General features: G+C 35.3%; 1 protein-coding gene, 2 non-coding genes and 1 pseudogene across 4 annotated transcripts in view; 1 reads left to right on the forward strand and 3 right to left on the reverse strand.

Moving 5' to 3' along the window:
- Positions 1 to 1165: 1165 nt before the first annotated feature.
- The window catches only part of LOC149086276 (corrinoid adenosyltransferase MMAB-like), a 36210-nt gene continuing 18334 nt past the window's right edge, over positions 1166 to 19041 (reverse strand). For both annotated transcript variants that reach the window (XM_089232306.1, XM_089232305.1), the window contains exons 6-8: positions 16149 to 16213; positions 10820 to 10879; positions 1166 to 1444 (exon numbers count right to left, since the gene is read on the reverse strand). In XM_089232306.1, the coding sequence (XP_089088432.1) occupies positions 10824 to 10879; positions 16149 to 16213 (121 nt within the window). In that variant the 3' untranslated portion in view covers positions 1166 to 1444; positions 10820 to 10823. The remainder of the gene's footprint in view (positions 1445 to 10819; positions 10880 to 16148; positions 16214 to 19041) is intronic.
- On the reverse strand, positions 9929 to 10002 carry TRNAT-GGU (transfer RNA threonine (anticodon GGU)). Its single transcript has one exon. It is a non-coding gene; the product is annotated as a tRNA-Thr (tRNA).
- On the reverse strand, positions 10208 to 10281 carry TRNAT-GGU (transfer RNA threonine (anticodon GGU)). The gene has a single exon. It is a non-coding gene; the product is annotated as a tRNA-Thr (tRNA).
- Positions 16458 to 16608, forward strand: LOC149086279 (U2 spliceosomal RNA; annotated as a pseudogene).

Genomic DNA, 19041 nt, shown 5'->3' on the forward strand with positions numbered 1-19041 from the left:
TTGTGCCAATTTTTGAGGTTTTTAAAGAGTATCTTCTTCAATTATGCACTTATTTGTTTGAATGTTTTACTCATTATACCTATATATATCATCTATTGAATGAGTCGGGAAAAAATCTATGCTTCATAGGAGGGGAGGAAGGATTTTTTTTTCATGCAAAGAAAAATTAATAAACCACATGGTCCACATGCACTCCCCACATAACCTCAGAAAACGATACAATTTATATATACTTTGGCAGAATCATTACTTGCAATCTCCTACATTTGTATTATTCAGCAATATTTCAACGATTCTCCCTTAATTTATAAAAATTTATACAAATTTTGTTGATAGGATTTAATAAGAAAAGTAGGACAAAACCTAGTAAGTAGAAGAGGGAACCCTGCGAATTGCTTCCTTTCAAACGAAAAATTTATCTCAACAGACCCAACAATTCTTTACAACAGTGATTCCCAAACAGTGTGGCTGTGTCCCAAGGTCTATAACAGGTGCTGGGAATTATGCTTAGGTACTGCATTTATTCATAAACTCTTTTGATGTTGCAAAAAAGTATGGAATTTTCATTTCACAATTGACGTTCCTAAAGGATTATAATGTTTCAAAAACTCTCTCACAGTCATAGAGATTATGAACAAGTAGATATTTCCTCAGTAAGCAGTATTTAAAATAATTGAGGTGACCAATAATGTCATAGTAAATGTGAATGAAAGTAATATGACCAGTTGAATCATGTGAACACTTTCTAGTCATCTTTGCTTTTTTTTATTGCCCTTAGCTAGCTCACTAATTAAAAAAAACTGGTTTGTAAGCATTTTGTAAAACACAAACCTCTACAACCATTCATATTTGTGTGGTCTAGGGAAAAAAATTACAGAAAAACAAAATTCTTCCGTTACACATATCAAAATATCTCACTGTTCACATATTTGAAAACCATTCATTGCTAAGGAACCATGGTAACTAAAATAAACATTCCGAAAGTGATTGTTGAGGCCCAGAAACCATTGTTGCCTGACAGTTTTATTGCCAATTTCAGGCATTTGCCCTGCTCTGACGAACTTTTAAAGTAGCTTATCGTTCAAGTCGGGCCTCGTTTGGTATATTGCAAAACTTGGTGATGATTGATCTAAAATTGTAGATTTGTATAGAGAACACACTCACAAAGACAGAAATTCAATTTTATATATATAGATATTCACATGCATAAAATTGCATATCCTTAATGGCATTTGGCTCAAACATGTAATATTCGTGACACAGCTCTCATCACATACAAATATTCTTACTAGTTCCATAAATTTCAAAACATGTAGCTTTGACTCATACAAATGAATCTTTGATCAGCAATCAAGATTTCTTTGTTTGTCGTTGATAGATTTTTTCCTCTTTATTACTCTTTTTTGCTACGACTCTTGCCACCGTGAACAAATAATCACTCAACCTGGAAAAAATGAAATGTAACAAAAATTACATGGAAAAATAAATTTGAGCCAAAAACCGAAGAAAAAGAATAAAAATAATCAACCATCCATTTTCTATCCACTGCTGGATGAAGGTCTCCTCTAAATTTTTCTATTTTACTCTGTATGATGCTTTAGCCTTCCACCGAAAAGTGACTCCAGCCACTTTTCGGATCTCGTCAATCCATCTTATGTGGAGACAATTTCTTGGATGTTTAACACCATGAGAGCACCAATCTAGAATATGTGTGGTCCATCTGTTGTCCTGTCTTCTTGCAATATGTCCAGCCCATTTCCATTTTAGACATGATTCTTTCCATGATGTCATATATACTTTTGTTTGATTCCTTATCCACGATTCATTTAATGCCTTTTCTTGAGATGCCTAGCATACATCTTAGTCTGTATGTATATATATATTTACAGCTTGCAGTAAGAATAACAATTAACACAGAATAGAAAATATAACTACATGATAAAGCACCAAAAAGACAAAAAATAAAAAATTACGCAAAATTCAAAAACTCCACAAAAAGATATATACAATGCAATCACAGCAAAAATCTTCTAAAGTCTGTAACAGACGAATGAAAAATATCCAAATGTCGAGGAAGCTCATTATAAAATTCGGAAAATCTGTTTACAGCACAGTAATTACCAATATTAGTATTGTATGATTTGATGGCAATTTGATTTTTGATTGTGAGTGTCCATGTTTCAGCTCCATAAGTCAGTGCTGGTAGCACACACTGGTTAAAACTTTTCTTTTCAGGCATAATGGCATGTGACTCTTCAGAATTACACAGTTTTTGCCAAAAGTGCTCCATCCAATCCTGATCTTTCTGCTTATTTCCTTAATGATTCCATTGTCCAAGGTAATTTGTCCCAGGTATACATAGCTTTCTACTTCTATCTTTGTGTTGTTGAGCAAGATTGTCCTCTTTAACGCAAAGGGGTTGAACATAACTTTAGTCTTTTGCAGATTCATTCACCTTATTACTTGTCTTCGCCAATTCTTGTATCATTTCTTCTAGTTCGTCTGAATTACTGCTGATAACAACAAATGTCGTCTGCAAAACACAAATGGTTGAGAAATTCTCCATTTATTTTAATTCCTTTCTCATTCCAATCCAGCTTTCTGAATACTTCTAAAACAGCAGTAAAGAGCTTTAGTGAGATAGTATCACCCTGTCTGACTCCTTTTCCAAGTTTAATCTTTGCTCTTCCTTTATCCAAACGAATCGTTGCAGTTGTTTTGTCGTTTATTTTTTTTTGATGATATTGTGTGATATAAGTCTTCTCTACCCCAATTATATCTAGAGCTTTAACAACAGCAGATGTGAAGGCAGTCAAATGCTTTCTCAAAATCAATGAAGGCCATACACAATTGTAATTCGTATTCCTTGTGTCTCTCTATAAGTTCTCTGATTGTTTGGATGTGATCCATTGTACTGAATCCACTTCAAAATCCTGCCTGTTCTTTTGGTTGAGCTTCATCCAATTTGGATTAAAGCCTATATATCAGCACTTTGGTGAAGATCTTATAAATTACAGATAGTACAATTATTGGTCGATAATCTTTTTTCCCCCTTTCTGAAAAGTAGAACCATCATTGCATTACTCCAATCTTCTGAGATGTTCAGTTTCATGAGACAGTTTGTAGCAAAGCAGCTAGCATACTGGCAAATTTTTATCATGCTTCCTTAACCATTTAAGCGGTTTTTAAATTTTTCCTGACCGTATTATAACTGCCATAATGGAAATAAAAGTGTGTTAAGAATCTGAGATATTTCGGGGTGACCGAAATAAAGCAGGTAAAGTTTGAGGACATATCCCGGAATTGTTGCTGTAAGGGTTAACAACATCAATTGAAATCCCATCTTCTGATCTATTTTCTTTTCTTCCTGCCTCAGTCTCTCTGTTCCAATCCTTTACTTCACATTTGAACAGAGCATAACAAAATTTATCAATAATAATAATAATTTCATTTCCATCTTTTGCGATGGTTCCCATCTTCCCTTTTCAATAAAAATATTTTCTTTCTTCCCCAATACACAGTTTTCATTTTGCTGATTTTAAGCTTCTACTATCTTCCAGTGCTTTCTTTACAATATCACTTCATCACATATGCAATCTGTTTTCGTACCATCTTACAAAGTTCCACACATTCCACTTTTGATTTAGGGTCATTTTTCTTCACCTAAAATTTTCTTTGATTTTTCATCAGTTTCTTCCTTTCTTCTGTTATTTTCACAATTTTGATTTCCTATTCTCCAGCAACTTTCTCTGCTATTTCTTTTACGGTAGTGGTTGAATTTCTGTTCATCATGGTGACATCTTGCCCATCTATAGTGATATTATTTAACAAACCAAACTGGTTCCTCAGCTCTAACTGGAATTTACATCAATGTTTTCAAAGATTCGTCATATCAATGACAGTTATTGTATTTTTGATAAGTTTTGCTCTTTCCACTCTAGTGGTAAGCAACATTCTACACCTCACCAAATGATGGTCATTTTCTGTATTGAATTTGATGACAACATTGCAGTCTTGAATAATGTGCTTCTTATTAGATAGGATATAGTCAATCTCACTTCTTGTCCACGTCCACTTTTTTGTAGTAGCTTAAACAATCAATTCATGATACATAGTTGATCGTTCTCTTTAAATTTGATGAGCCTGTTTCCTGACTCATATAATGACAATAATCAAAATCATGACTATAAAAAACAGAGCCATTTAATGTTTGTCTTCAAGGGGTTTGTACATTAGAGAAATATTTATAGGAGGGATAAATGAGCAATATCTTAAGGCAGGAGTTTTCGACGCGTGTACTCGAAGCTTTTTGCAGTGATGCTGACAAAAAGATGTACATAACTGATTACATAAGATTTACATAACACAGAAATGCTGAAAAAACCCTGAATGAAAAATTATGTTCCAGAAATGGCTAAAAGAGTAATTTTAAAATTACAGTAGTCTCGAAAATTCAAGCCCAGAAAGTTGTAATTTCTGGAAAATTCAAGGCACTGAAAATTTTTGGAATTTCCTTCTTGAGACCCTCTTTCTCTCTTTTTTCCCACCAAAAACCTAATTTATTTGTTTTCCTTCCCAAGAATACTATTCAGTATTTACATATTGTACAGTTATTTCAATTTGGAAGGGACTAGAAACCCCCCCTCGCCCCATAATGGGTAACTGGTGTAATAAAATATTAGATTCTCTTGAATGGATGTAGATAATTTTAACTTTCAAGAGGGGTCATTGAGAAAGAGTAGCAAGTTTAACCGTTTCCCTTCATAATGGTGGACAATAGCATTGTCCCCAAATTGGCTACGTAATATCACTGGAGGGTCTCAGTGTCATTCACCATCAATCCCATCCCCAACTCTTCTCAATTACTTATATCTTTTCACCCTTTTAACATTCTCTATTTTTTGAAACACATCCTATGGCATCTATATCTTATTCAAATAAAGTAAGCATGCCAGTACTACTTTTTTATTGCATTTTTTTTAAAGTAAAACCAACATTTAAAGCATTAGTAATTTTTTTTCCGATAACTAAGTTTCTTGATAATCCGAGGTGGCCTCGGTCTACAGAGACTCTACTGTACTTTCAAAAAACAAAACTAGTAAGAAAACTAATTTCAGAATAGTTTTGGAATTAACAAGAAATAAATTCGAATTGGAATAAATGAGAAATAATTTCATAATTATTGAAAGAAAAAAATAATTCAGAATAAATGAAAATATTTCCAGACTCAGGGCTCCCACTAAAAAAATAGGAAAAATCAGGACTAAAAGGTGAGACGGGGAGGGTACACCCGTAGATAACATAATCATAGCATAATAAAAAAAAACCCTAAAAAGTTGTTTTTATTTTAAAAAAAAATTTAATCAACTTTTTTCCATAGTCTCCTATAGGATTGACACAATTCAAAGCAAAATGGTAGAAATGACTTGGTTACAAAAACTATTTTTGGATGAAAACAGTGTACTAGCAACCACACAGATAATTCTTTTCTCTCTCTCCTCACAATACATATTATACTCTTTTTTTGGAGTTTTCCAAAGCGCAGAGTCTGTCAACTCTCTTCAACAATGCACAACAAATTATAAAGGCAGGCACTTTTTTTAACAATGACGCTCTTTTGAGACCACTTTCAAAATCACAGTGCAAAATTGATGAATTACAAGGTCCAAGTAAAGGTGAACCTGATGGTAATACTGTGTTGTATGTGCCCATCCTTTTTATAGAGATTTTTTACATTTTACTATTCAATAGCAGTGTAATTGTTTTTGAAAAATGAACCACTTTCATTTCTAGCTATTTGCTGATCATTGTAAGCATTGTTTATGCCTCTTCATGCCTTAAAAATACAAAAGACAATTGAAGTTTTTGGGTAGCATCAGAATCACCAAACCTAAAATAAGCCTATCTATCCAACTGCTTTGTTATGAAAACTGTTGTTTCACCAAATGTGTACCATAATTTTGAATGTTAGTTACTGTCCAAGACCATGAAGTAGTAAATACAAAATTATTTTTTCCACCCAGACAAGTTTTTAATGACTACTCCACTTGTTGAACCCTTAAACTAAGCAAATGGAAAATTAATGAACCAAATGGTACACATATACCCTCTCCCAAATAACATTAAAAAAGATAAAATTTCTGATTTGGCAGAATCATTAATTGCAATCTACAACATTCATAATATTTGGCAAAATATAGATCATTCCCTCCTCAATTAAAATCAATTACACAAATTTTGTTGATAGGATTTAGCAGGAGGGGGAGCCCTTCAGACTTGATAGAAATCAGAATTGATGGAAATTTGTACCTAATGAAAAATTCAAAATTGAAGAAAATTAATATGATGATGATAAAGCAATTTCAGAATAAATGAAATTTTCCAATAATATGCAGTCAAACCTCTCTATCTTAAAATTAGGAGAATCTGAAAAAAGTTTTTGTGTAAGAAAGGTAAAACACACCAAAAATGCCAAAAAACATTAACAGAAACAAAAATACTGAATTTTTTTTACTAAATACTAATTAAATTTTTCATTAAGTTACACAAATAATGTTTAAAGAACTCTTTCCTCCTTCTCGCTTTTAATTTTTGGTTGCTATAGTCACTTAAGCTTATTCTTTTCGATGGTTATTATTTTTTATTCAGTTTGCTTGTCATGTTCTTTTTAATAGGTCAGTTAATTATTTTTCATTTTGTACTTGGCTTAGCCTAATAAAATAATTCAATGATTTTGATTGGTTCTGCCTGTAGCAAACACAACATTTCGAGTGGAGGCACCAGGTATATGTCCTCTGCCACTCTTTTTATGAGAAGACGTACCTTGTCTTCTGACATGGCTGGGTCTACTTAATGACAGAGTCCCAACATGTCTTAGATATAAGATGGTTTGATTGGTCGCTCCTGTGCTCGACTCTCCAGCTGTTCTTTTGTCCAGTGTCACTGAAGGTTTCCTTCAGCTTGGCTTCAAACGTTGTCCACAAATTGAGCCTGTCCTTGTTGTTTTTGAACCAGTGCCTGGAAGAGCCATAAAGGAAGAAGTACGCATTGGCCAAACGATGAATATCATCCCACCAGTTGAACTTCTAAACTCTCTCGTACTCCTTCAGTCACCTCGTCCAATGGAGGGGGAGGGTAGTCAACCTCTTGCCTATGCCACTACATGTTTTCAAGTGAACTGTCTCCCCCCCCCCCTATTCATATAACATCCACCTATGACAGACAATATCCATCATCACAATGAGCAATAACATTATCACAAATATTCTTTCTTATCAGTTTCTTCACCGCTGGCAAAAAGCTAGATTCAGGCGAAAGAAAAGGAATTTCCTCATTTTCAACTTACTATCATCATGATTTTTCTTCAAAATAGAGAGATTTTTAAGAAGTACTTTGAGACAGACAGGTGAAAATGCGAAGATTTAGTACAGTAAATGCAAGGAGATTTTTTTTTTTTTTTGAGAAATAGAGTTTCGAGAAAGAGAGGTTTCACTGTAGCGCAATATGATTTCTTGGCCCTCTGACTTCATAGAAATTTTTTTACCTGCAATGTCAAGGTTGAAGACATTTGCTCTAAGGCAGCAAGTTTGCATGGGTAACAAAGTTGAACAGTGGGTGTTCAAGAAAATTTGACTAAAACTGTAGAGAAATGGCAAGATTTATGTAGCCCACAGGGTGGCAAAATCATGAATCCGCCCTTAGTGAACACAGATCTGAAAATTAAATATTTCTGAAAGAGCAAGAGAGCTTGTGGACGGCATAGCTACATCCCCCCCCCCTCCTCCCAAAACTAGGTCTTTCATATTTCCTTAACTCTGGTTTTTGGCATCATTATGAGAGAAGAATTTGTAAACCCTTGAAATGATAAAATAAAAATCATATCTGCTATTTACAATAAACATTCTGAAAACCCTTAAACTTTCCCATCAATAATTTAGAGTGGAACTTTGTTGATTCACATGTGGGTAATTTGAATTTTGGATAATTCAAACTTTTACAAACTCCCATTGGATTTTCTATCTAATTTAATGTTCACACTTCTTGATTGATTGGAATTTTTTTCGAATATTTTGGATAAATGAAGTTTTGGAGGAGAAAAAATCCATGATCTTAGTATGAGCAAATGTAGAAGGTTGAGGAAAATCCACATGCAGTCAGATGCTGCTTCTGTCAACTAATTTGTTCAATCTTCATTGTCCAGGGCTATTATCTACTGACTAATTTGTTAAGACACAAATCTTAAAAAATAATAGTTGAAAAATTCTGATGTTTCTGAATTTAGGCAAAAGAACGGGTGCCATTTTTTAGCCTTAACTTCTGGCTCGAACATAAGATACCCCTAGTTTTATGACAATTTTTAACAAGAAAAAAGTAAGCAATTTAAGAAATAACTGTCCGTATAGAAAGAATTCAAAATGTGAATTGTGCGAATGTTTTTAAAATAATTTAATGCCTATTTTTACATTGTTCAGCCCAAAGCATTGGAAAAGCAGTACCATTTATGACAGATATGTATATTACCGATATGAATTATGTTGTTCACTCTCTGGAAACAGATTTTTTCAGAACAGTTTCTTCTAACAAATTCTGGTAAAAATAGATTTCCCCAATACCATACGAATGATCAGCAAAATTTGGAAAAAAGTTTTGTAACCGATCATCAGTAACTGGATCCATAAATCAGGTTTTGAGCAAGATCAAGAAATTCTACAGTAATGAGGATTCCAGAACAGGGAAATAATGTATATCAACAAAGATCAGTTATTAACCTTATGTGAATATTGATAATTAAATTTTGAATTTTGCAGTTATTTTGCAGATCCAGTATAGATTAACTGGATAATTCAAACTTTTTTGCTACCCCCCAGGTTTGAAATAACCAAGTTCAACTACAGTCGAACCTCTCTTTCTCAAAAATCTATTTATTGAAAAACTCTATATCTATCTTGAAAAATAAAAAAAAAACCCTTGCATTTGCTATACCAAATCAATGCATTTTCATTTCTCTGTCTCAAAGTAAATTTTGAAAAACTCTCTATCTCAAAGATCAAGCCCAATGGATAGTAAAAAAAATATGGAAATTCCTTTTCTTTCATGCAAATCTGGCTTTCCTCCGGAAGTGCAAGAAATTGATAAGAAAGGATTATTCCTATTGCAGCTCATTGTGTTGATGGATCTTGTCAATCATAGACAGATAGTATGATTGATAGGGGAATGGATGCCATGTGAATGACTAGAACTTTTTCTTTTCTCGCAAATCTGGTATTTCTCCAGAGGTAAAAGAAACTAATAAAAAAGGATTATTCCTATTACAGTCTGTTGCATTCATGGATCTTGTCAATCATAGGCAGATATAATTATTAACTGGGAGTAGATGGTATGTTGATGGCTTGTTTATTAGCATGGCAAAAAGTCAGCCAACAGACAATTCAAAATTGCTTTAAGAAAGCGGTGGGCTTGGAACCAGTCATCTCAGTGATGGAGGTGGGTCACTCCGATTTCAAGATGAAATTTAAAAACATGGGGTTGGGAATTACTAAAAAACACTTGAAACTATAAATTTCATTTTCCGATTTTGTGGAAATGGACAGTTCACTACGAACTTACAGCACCTTGCATAATGTGATTGAACATTGTGTAACTTAACCAGTAATTTCATTAGTATGTAGTAAAACATAGTACAATATTTTTTAGTTTTTATCAATCAAATTTTTTGACATGTTTTTCCTTTCTTACGAAAAAACTATTTCTCGAGAACTCTATCTAATTTTGAGATAGAGAGGTTTGACTGTATATAACGAGCCTAGTAAGCTTCTGAACCACTCCTTGATAGAGAGATATAGATGGCTTTTTTCTCAGCCAGAGATATCAAGGAAACAGTTATTTTCCGGATATTATGCTGAGGTGAGCTCTGAAAGAAAAGTCATCACGTCTCCACCGGGACTCGAACCCAGGCCCTCTTGCATACCGGGCAAGCATGCTACCATCTACACCACTGGAGACACATGAATCTGCCTTCCTAATTTCACGCACTGTGCCATGAGGTGCTGAAGTAGAGGCATTAGTAGCCTCTCTTAACTTCAGGAAATGGCCCCCGGGTGGGACAGTTTAGAGAGATATAGACGGCTTTTTTCTCAGCCAGAGATATCAAGGAAACAGTTATTTTCCGGATATTATGCTGAGGTGAGCTCAGAAAGAAAAGTCATCATGTCTCCGCCGGGACTCGAACCCAGGCCCTCTTGCATACCGGGCAAGCATGCTACCATCTACACCACTGGAGACACATGAATCTGCATTCCTAATTTCACGCACTGTGTCGTGAGGTGCTGAATTAGAGGCTGATGACTTTTCTTTCCGAGCTCACCCTAGCATAATATCCGGAAAATAACTGTTTCCTTGATATCTCTGGCTGAGAAAAAAGCCATCTATATCTCTCGAAACCGTTCCACCCAGGAGCCATTTCCTGAAGTTAAGAGAGGCTACTAATGCCTCTACTTCAGCGCCTCACGACACAGTGCGTGAAATTAGGAAGGCAGATTCATATGTCCCCAGTGGTGTAGATGGTAGCATGCTTGCCCGGTATGCAAGAGGGCCTGGGTTCGAGTCCCGACGGAGACGTGATGACTTTTCTTTCCGAGCTCACACCTCAGCATAATATCCGGAAAATAACTGTTTCCTTGACACTCCTTGATAATTTGTGATATTGGGGGGGGGGGGGGAAAGAGGAAATTTTTTTTTCTGTGTATACCAAAAGCTATAACTTAAGTTCAGTTTAAGAGTTAGAAAATGAATTGAAAAAGAGGAAATGAATATTTGTTACCTGTTCAAATATTTTGCAACTGACTGATCCACTTGACCATCCCTAACGAGTGGAACAACCCTATTTCGAAACAAAATGAGAAATTACTTAACTGACTAAAATACATCATTTATTATCTTTGTACAAAATGTACATTGAATGGTACTTGTATCAGTGGATTCGAACTTGTAAACATTAAGAACCATGCTAGACTAATAAGCTTAACAAAACATTAAAAAACCTACTTGTGAGAAACAACGGCTTACTTTTTCTACAATCACTTATTTACCATATTGTTATAAATAAGAAAGTAGAAAACTTTATAGCGGTACATTTTTATGATGGGAAAACTTACTGGAAGCATTAATTAGCACTTTGATTAAGCCTGCCAAGCAACTGATTATCTAGGTTACTTATCTAAGAATAAGAAATGAGTGACAGAAGATAAACGGGAATAATTATGACACGAAACAGATGAAATTCCATCATGACATGAAATGCGCTAATTTTTTCCACTTTTTAGATGAAATTAGTTTACATAATGATATTTTTCCCTTCATCAATCATAACTTTCACAGGCAAAAACAATCCAATCATCCAAAATGGCTTGAATTAATACAGTAGAGCAGGGGTACACAGTAGGGTGGGTCGAAAAAAACGAAATTTTTATTTTCAAATCGCTATAGTGCGGAAAAGTTGCCTCCTTTAATAAGAAGGAAAACGACGTAAAAAATTTAAAAATCGGTTGATATCTTCTGGTCGCGCATTGAACTTGAAGTTTATGGAAATTGAGGAAATCGAACATTTTTGTTAAATTTTTTAATATTATATAAAATTTTATGATTGACAGGCAAAAGTTTGTTATGCTTATTTTATGGTTCAATAAAGTAAAATAAATTAAAGCATCATTGATATTCCAATGTTTATTGGTTGCGCAGCGTGTTCGAAAAACAGGAATTTACCAAATTTTTGCAAGTTTCATTGTGCAGCTTTTCGCCCGTTTTGTTACAACAAAACGACCCAGAATTCACCACAAGGATGTGGCTGCACATCGAGTTCCACCCACACGCAATCCAATCAACCATCCAAAATAGGCGTGTGCGTATAATTTACATTATATATCTCAAAACTAGTCATCGAAATTAACACGTTCAAAATATGACTTTTTGGAGAAATCAGTCATAACTGATCTTGATAATAGCGTAGATCTCATATACACTTAAGCTTCTCATGTCTATATACTTTAGTTCGGGCTTCGGTAACAAGTTTGATGCATCTCTCGACTGTCTGAGTCTGTCGGATAAACCTTTCGATGCCTCTGATGTGGTTAGTGTCGGAATTGATGAATGATATAATATCATCACATACTTCCCGTACCATTGGGGGAAGGATAGAAGGATACAAGAGGCAAGTATTCCGGTTAATAATTCCAGTGTGTTCGGAAGCTTCAAAGTTTTTCTTACGTAGCACGAAGTGTCTAATGGTTTTTCCTTTAGAGGCGGATTGTCTTGCTTTTACACTTTATATCCGACATTGAGAAAAATAGAATAAAAGGAAAATTATAATATATTAAAATAAAAGCATAAATGTGATGGCAATAACAAATAGTCATCATGTAAATTATTTGGTAGGTCATTTTAGTTCTAATTAAAGAGAAACTAAAAAACATATAAACAATGCTTTTGAAACAATTAGTTAATTCGAAACAAATTTATTTACCCTGGTACTTTAAAGTACCATCTGGGTATAAAAAGGGTTCTTCTATATCCAAGTTCTCTCGAATGTCATCAACAATCATAGCCAACAGTAAATTTTCAGGCTGTCCAAAGAACGCATTGGGTTCAACTACTGGATCAACAACTTTAAGTAAGTCTCTCTCATCAAATAAATACCACAATTTTTGAACTGCTCATCATTGAAATACTTGTTCTTTTTCATGTGGAACCACAGAGGCACGTACAATTTCAAGATGAAGAGAACTTCTGGTTCTCAAAAGGATTTGGCTAACTTAAGTATTCCTATAACCTTAGCACTCTATTGGCCGCATTTAGCTATCTAGAATGTGACAGACGACCAGGATCTCGAATTAACAAATCCCCTGGAAAATTTCCTGACTTTTTTGTTTTGGATATGCCTAATAAATACAGTACTACTCGTCTTTTCTCAGCATCTTTCTGTCTACTTCTAGAAACCAACAATCTACAGATTCATACTCCAACACAGAGAGCTTTCACATTCAGTAAGCTGTTATCAAATGGGCCCAGAAAAAGATTTTGGCCCTGTAGATGCACTATCTATATCTGTGGTTCCCGACTTCGAGGCGCGAATGCGGGCCGATTCTCCTGTTAAAAAATCTTGCCATAGAGAGCAACAGGTCTACAACGGTACAAATATTCAACCACTTCACTTCACTCATAATTTCAAATTTAAATGACAGCACTAAACATTCCCGCACAACAATAAATACGGCTCAGATTGTCAGGTGCACATATTTTGTTCCAGACTCCGTAACGAAGCTGGGCTGGAAGAGATCTCGGCAGCAGGATAAGACCAATGGCAGAGTCCTGACGTTCATTGATTCATTGCACCATCTATATGTGGAAAAAATATGACGGAGAGGAATTTCGTTGAAATGGAGTAGATCTACGATTCACTGTAGTGGTCTTTCCACGTGCAGTTCACACGTGATCCATTCAGACTCAGACAGTTGAGGGATATGCCTAAATTGTTACTGAGGCCTCAACTAAAGGATGTGACATGGAGATAGAGATAGCTACATCACAGATCGACGCTATTATCAAAATCAGTCATGCTTGATTTCTTACAAAGGTCAGACCACCGAATTCTAGTCAATTGTAATAACTATTTTTCAAATATAGTGTGAATTTCACATGCCTAGTTTGGATGGTTGATTGGGCTGCATGTGGGTGGAACTCAACGTGCAGCCACCTCCAAGTGATGAATTCTGGATCGTTTTATTCTGACAAAACAGACGAAAAGCTGCACAATGAAACCAGCAAAAATTTGGTAAATTCCTGTTTTTCAAACACGCTGGCGACCAATAAACATTAAAATATTAATGATGCTTTAATTTATTTTACTTTATTGAACCATAAAACAAGCATAACAAACTTTTGCGTGTCGATCATAGAATTTTATCTCATATTAAAAAATTTAAGAAAAATGCTCGATTTCATCAATTTCCATAAACTTCAAGTTCAATGCGTGATCGGAAGATATCAACCGATTTTAAAATTTTTTACGTCATTTTTCTTCTTATTAAAGGAGGCAACTTTTCCGCACTATAGCGATTTGAAAATAAAAATTTCGTTTTTTTCGACCCACCCTAGTACACAGCCTTTTCAGTCCTCAGGCCAGTAATGTGATATTGGAGATACTGTTCTCAGGTTATAAACTGGTGTACCTATCGTGATATGTGTATTGATATCATTCTTCGGGAAAAACCTTTCACGGGCAAAAGGTTGTGCACCCTTGCAATACAGCCTCAGTTGACCAAGCCTCCTTCAACCAAAGTATGAAGACCAGATCAAAGTGAACTGGTAGCGTATACCTTTCATGATTGTATGATGGGTAATAAAATCCTTCAAACTAGGGATTTGGAAATAATTCGCATAATTCTATTTATTAATTATTTCGTTTGGAAATAATTCATTACCATTAAGTATCGAAATTTGATTTTTATTTGTTTGTAAACATAAGTAGATTAACATCTAAATCTCTATGAGATATGAAGTTGGTTGTGTACAGCATTTCAATGTTGAATGTAAATAGATTAACCAGTGATCAATGGACTGTAAATGCTTGTATTTACAGGAATAACATTTTATTAACTGAGGATCTCGTAATCAAAGGTGACCCCTGGTTATTTCAGGCTCTGAAAAAAAATTATTTACAGCATTTCCATCACACTTTTTCAAGAGCTGTCACTAAAGAGTTGAATAATGAGTGGAGTCAATGCCTCTGCTTATGAATTTTTCGGCTAACAAAGATTTCTTTCAATGTGCAACTTCTTAGGTAAACGACTATGGAGAGATTCAGCTAACAAACACTTTATATGGACGCATGAGCAAACATGAAATTTGTCATGTCATGAGCTAAACTTTTGTGCTAATCAAAATTAATCCAATGAGTTAATCCATTTCCACCTCAAAATCGCTTCCCAAATACACTTTCCCTTTCAGAAAGATTTTGAGCCATTTTATATGAAATATAAATTAATAAATGAATTAAGTTAAGAGAAAATTCATTTAAAAAAAGCCTTAGACTTGAATGGTTTCAGTGGATACAGTAAAACTCTTAATACGAAACTGAACAGTATGGACATTCGAGGAATTTATCTTTTACATCTGCATGTGTGTGAGAGAAAGATGGCTCACGAACCCGACTGCGTAAGCGTACATAGTGTAAGATAATGATGGTCAAACTATGGTCCATGGCCCAGATGCCTCTTGCTTAGAGGTTCTATCTAGCCTGGTGCAGATTTCAAAATAATAGTATAGAAGTTTTCATTTCAGTGTATTTAAAAAATTCATTCAAGGAAGTGTTACATTTTTTACATATGGAAGATATAGTTATGCAAATTTATATAGAATGTGATTTAAAAACCTTTGTATATACACCCCCTCAGATGCAATCACCCCTCTTTTGCAACCAAATAGTAATTTCCTCTTGCATATTAAAAGTATGCATTTCGAACCCCTGATTAACAGTCACCCCCTATTTATGGAAAAATTTTTTTGTTCCGTCGGTGGGTGCAAAAGAGAGGTTTCACTGTATTTATTTATGCACAGTTGTGAAAAATAAACCATTGGCGCGAGTTTGCAATGATATCATGGTAGCCAATTCAAAGACATTCCACAATTTCATTTCTAAGCATAAAAATTCCAATTATGAATAAATGTCCGGCCAGCCATTTTTTTTTTATTTTTGTGTTTTGGCCCACTCCTAAAAAAAGATTGCGATCCACGGTGTAAGAAAAAGATGTTTTGGTCTCCATCTTCCTTTAAATGCTCCTTCATTCAACTGTGAAGTTGTTTATCTCAGCCTTCTGTTACTGTATCTTATTTTTACAGTGCTCCTTAATGTGCTTTGAAAATTATTTTCAAATTTTGGGTCATTTCTGGAACAAATTAAACAATTTTCCATAGAAACCTATAGAAAATCATGTTTGGGCTAACAAATGTAATTTCTGGAACGGATTATCTTCGTTAGACGAGCTATCATTGTAATTGAGAAAAAAAATTACCTAGTTGTATTGAAAATTGAAATATCATTCACAGTTTGTGTCATTGGCAAATGAAATTGAAAACAAATATATTGCAACAATTACCTTCTTTCAGTCCGACGACATACTGCTCGGGCAATGTGCAATAATGACCCACTGGGACCACCAGACTGAAAGAAATAAAAAATAAATGACTTCTCATAACGCGTGTCAAGTATTTCACCAAATAAGCAAATACATGCATACTTTATTTGAATTAATAGAATGTATTACATGCAGTAACTGAAAAACAAGAGGAAGGCATCACCATGCATAGGGCAGGCCTCTTCTCTCTCTGCTTCATATCCCTTTCCCACCCAAGGAGTAGGTTGTATAAGGATATTAAAGGAGCTGCAATTTAGTTTACATGTGTGCATCGCTTCTCAGCCTTTTGGCTAAGATCAAAGTGTAGTATCAGTATATTCTGTCACCGCTATGGTGGTCGAGCGGTCATCTTGACTGACTTGCATCACGAGGACCCGGGTTCGAATCCCATGTCACCACAGTGGTGGTCAGACTAAAGTTTGTTTTCTGTGGTTCCCCACTTCAAAGCGTAGATGTGAGCTGATTTCCTTGTTAAAAAGTCTCGCCACAGAGAGCAACAGGCCTACAATGGTACAATTAATCAATCATTACACTTCACTCATGGTTAGAAAAATTGATGGCAGCACTACACAGAAACAAACTTCATGTTAGGTTCAGAACATGTACACATTCATTCCAGCCCCAATTTATTAGAAATTGCAAGATGATTGTGAACAAGTGCATGTACGATTAAGTAGTACATAATAAATCAGCCGCTGTGGTGGTCGAGTAGTCATGGTGATGGACTCGCATCGTGGGGACCCGGGTTCGAGCCCCCATGTCACCACAGTGGTGGTTCACTAAAGTTGATCTCCCTGTTAAAAAGTCTCGCCACAGAGAGCAAAAGGCCTACAAACAGTGCAAGTATTCAGTCATTATACTTCTGAAATACAGATGGCAGCGCTGAAAAAACAGACACAAATACAAAACACACACTAGATATGCACCCAGACTGTTAGGTACACACACTTACACTTCCGGCACAACTCACTAGGTAGTAAACTGCACATAGATGGCAATAGATCTGAGTTGTGCTCAGTTTGAAAGAAAGTAAGTTAATAAATCAATGTGGGGGAGGGAGGAGCCTTTTTTGTGGGCTGTACAGAATTTGCCACCCTCTACTCATTCTGGTTTAATATTTTAACCATCCAATTCCCGAATTCACTGCCCTATAAATACAACTCTGCACACATGCATTCTGAGAAATTCAAGCAAAAGTTATTCAATGTACTGAGATAGTTTATGTATCTTTGAAATAATTTTTTACATGTATTTAATAAGACAATGAATTTGAAATGCTGATAGGCTCAATGAAATACCTCAGTCATGCCATGGACCAAAAAGAGTTTCTCTTTTCTAATAGAAAATTATTCCTAGGGAAATGGTAATAAATTAACCTGTGGTATTAGACCAAGTTCATCAGCTGTTTACACATACACCATTTTAGTGAGACCTTCCTATGACAATATCCAGTATAAAAATAAATCCCCACAGCAGGGGTGCACAACCTCTGACCCACGGGTCAGATGCAGCTCATGGAGTGGTTCCACCTGGCCTGCGAAAGGTGTTCCAGTAGAACAACACACAAGACAACAGGTATTCCTGAGATGACCACAAGAATAAGGAAAATCTGGATCCATAGTCGACATCTGCAATTATCACCAAAAAATTGTCAGATGTATTGCCATTCATAGCAAAAATATTGTCAAAACTTTTGCCATTCACAGTAAAAATTAAGTGTTGCCAACTACATATATACACAGGGTTATTCAAAACTCAACATACAAACTTTTAGGGGAGGACAGAAAAACAAAACAGAATCACATAGGAATCAGAATTTTTTTTTTAAGATCATAACAATTGTGGATGGTAAGAACTTTGAGCATTTGTTGCGAAACTTAACGTGTGCAGATACTGTTCTTGTGTAAAGTATCGCTAAATAAAGAGGCAGAGGCTCCCGGTAGAGGCAGAGATGAGTTTTTTCCTTCCTTAAAAAATTAACATCTCAAATAATAAATATCTTCACAACATCCAGTCTTCTGTATATCTTGTATTAACAAGTGGAGAGCGACATTCATGTCATATATATAGCCCTCTGGTGGCTCGTCGTCCATGAGCTATTAGCTGATCGGTTTCACCGTCCATTGCACGGTTCCGTTCAGCATATATACGCTCTAGCGAAGGAAAATCTCTATCTCCTCTGTAGCTTAGTGGTCAGAGCACTCGTCCGGCAATCGAGGGACCAGGGTTCGCTTCCCAGTAGAGGCAGAGATGAGTTTTTTCCTTCCTTAAAAAATTAACATCTCAAATAATAAATATCTTCACAACATCCAGTCTTCTGTATATCTTGTATTAACAAGTGGAGAGTGACATTCATGTCATATATATAGCCCTCTGGTGGCTCGTCGTCCATGAGCTATTAGCTGATCGGTTTCACCGTCCATTGCACGGTTCCGTTCAGCATATATACGCTCTAGCGAAGAAAAATCTCTATCTCCTCTGTAGCTTAGTGGTCAGAGCACTCGTCCGGCAATCGAGGGACCAGGGTTCGCTTCCCGGTAGAGGCAGAGATGAGTTTTTTCCTTCCTTAAAAAATTAACATCTCAAATAATAAATATCTTCACAACATCCAGTCTTCTGTATATCTTGAAATAAAGAGTTTTTCCACCCATTATTGGCTTGTCATTTCTACATCTTCGTTTATCCTCCAGCTGATCGGGTTGGGGCTTCCAGTCATATGTTCCATGTGATTCTGTTTTGTTTTTGTGTTTTCTACCTCCCAAGTTTGTACATTGCGTTTTGAAGCAACCTGTATGTGGAAAAAACAACTATCAAAGGTAAGTAAAGAAAATTGTCAAAAATAAATTGCCAAATT

This window comes from Pholcus phalangioides, unplaced genomic scaffold (genome assembly GCF_987345545.1).
Source record: "Pholcus phalangioides strain wild (caught in Gottingen) unplaced genomic scaffold, Ppha-v1.0 ptg000005l_1, whole genome shotgun sequence".
NCBI lineage: Eukaryota > Metazoa > Arthropoda > Arachnida > Araneae > Pholcidae > Pholcus > Pholcus phalangioides.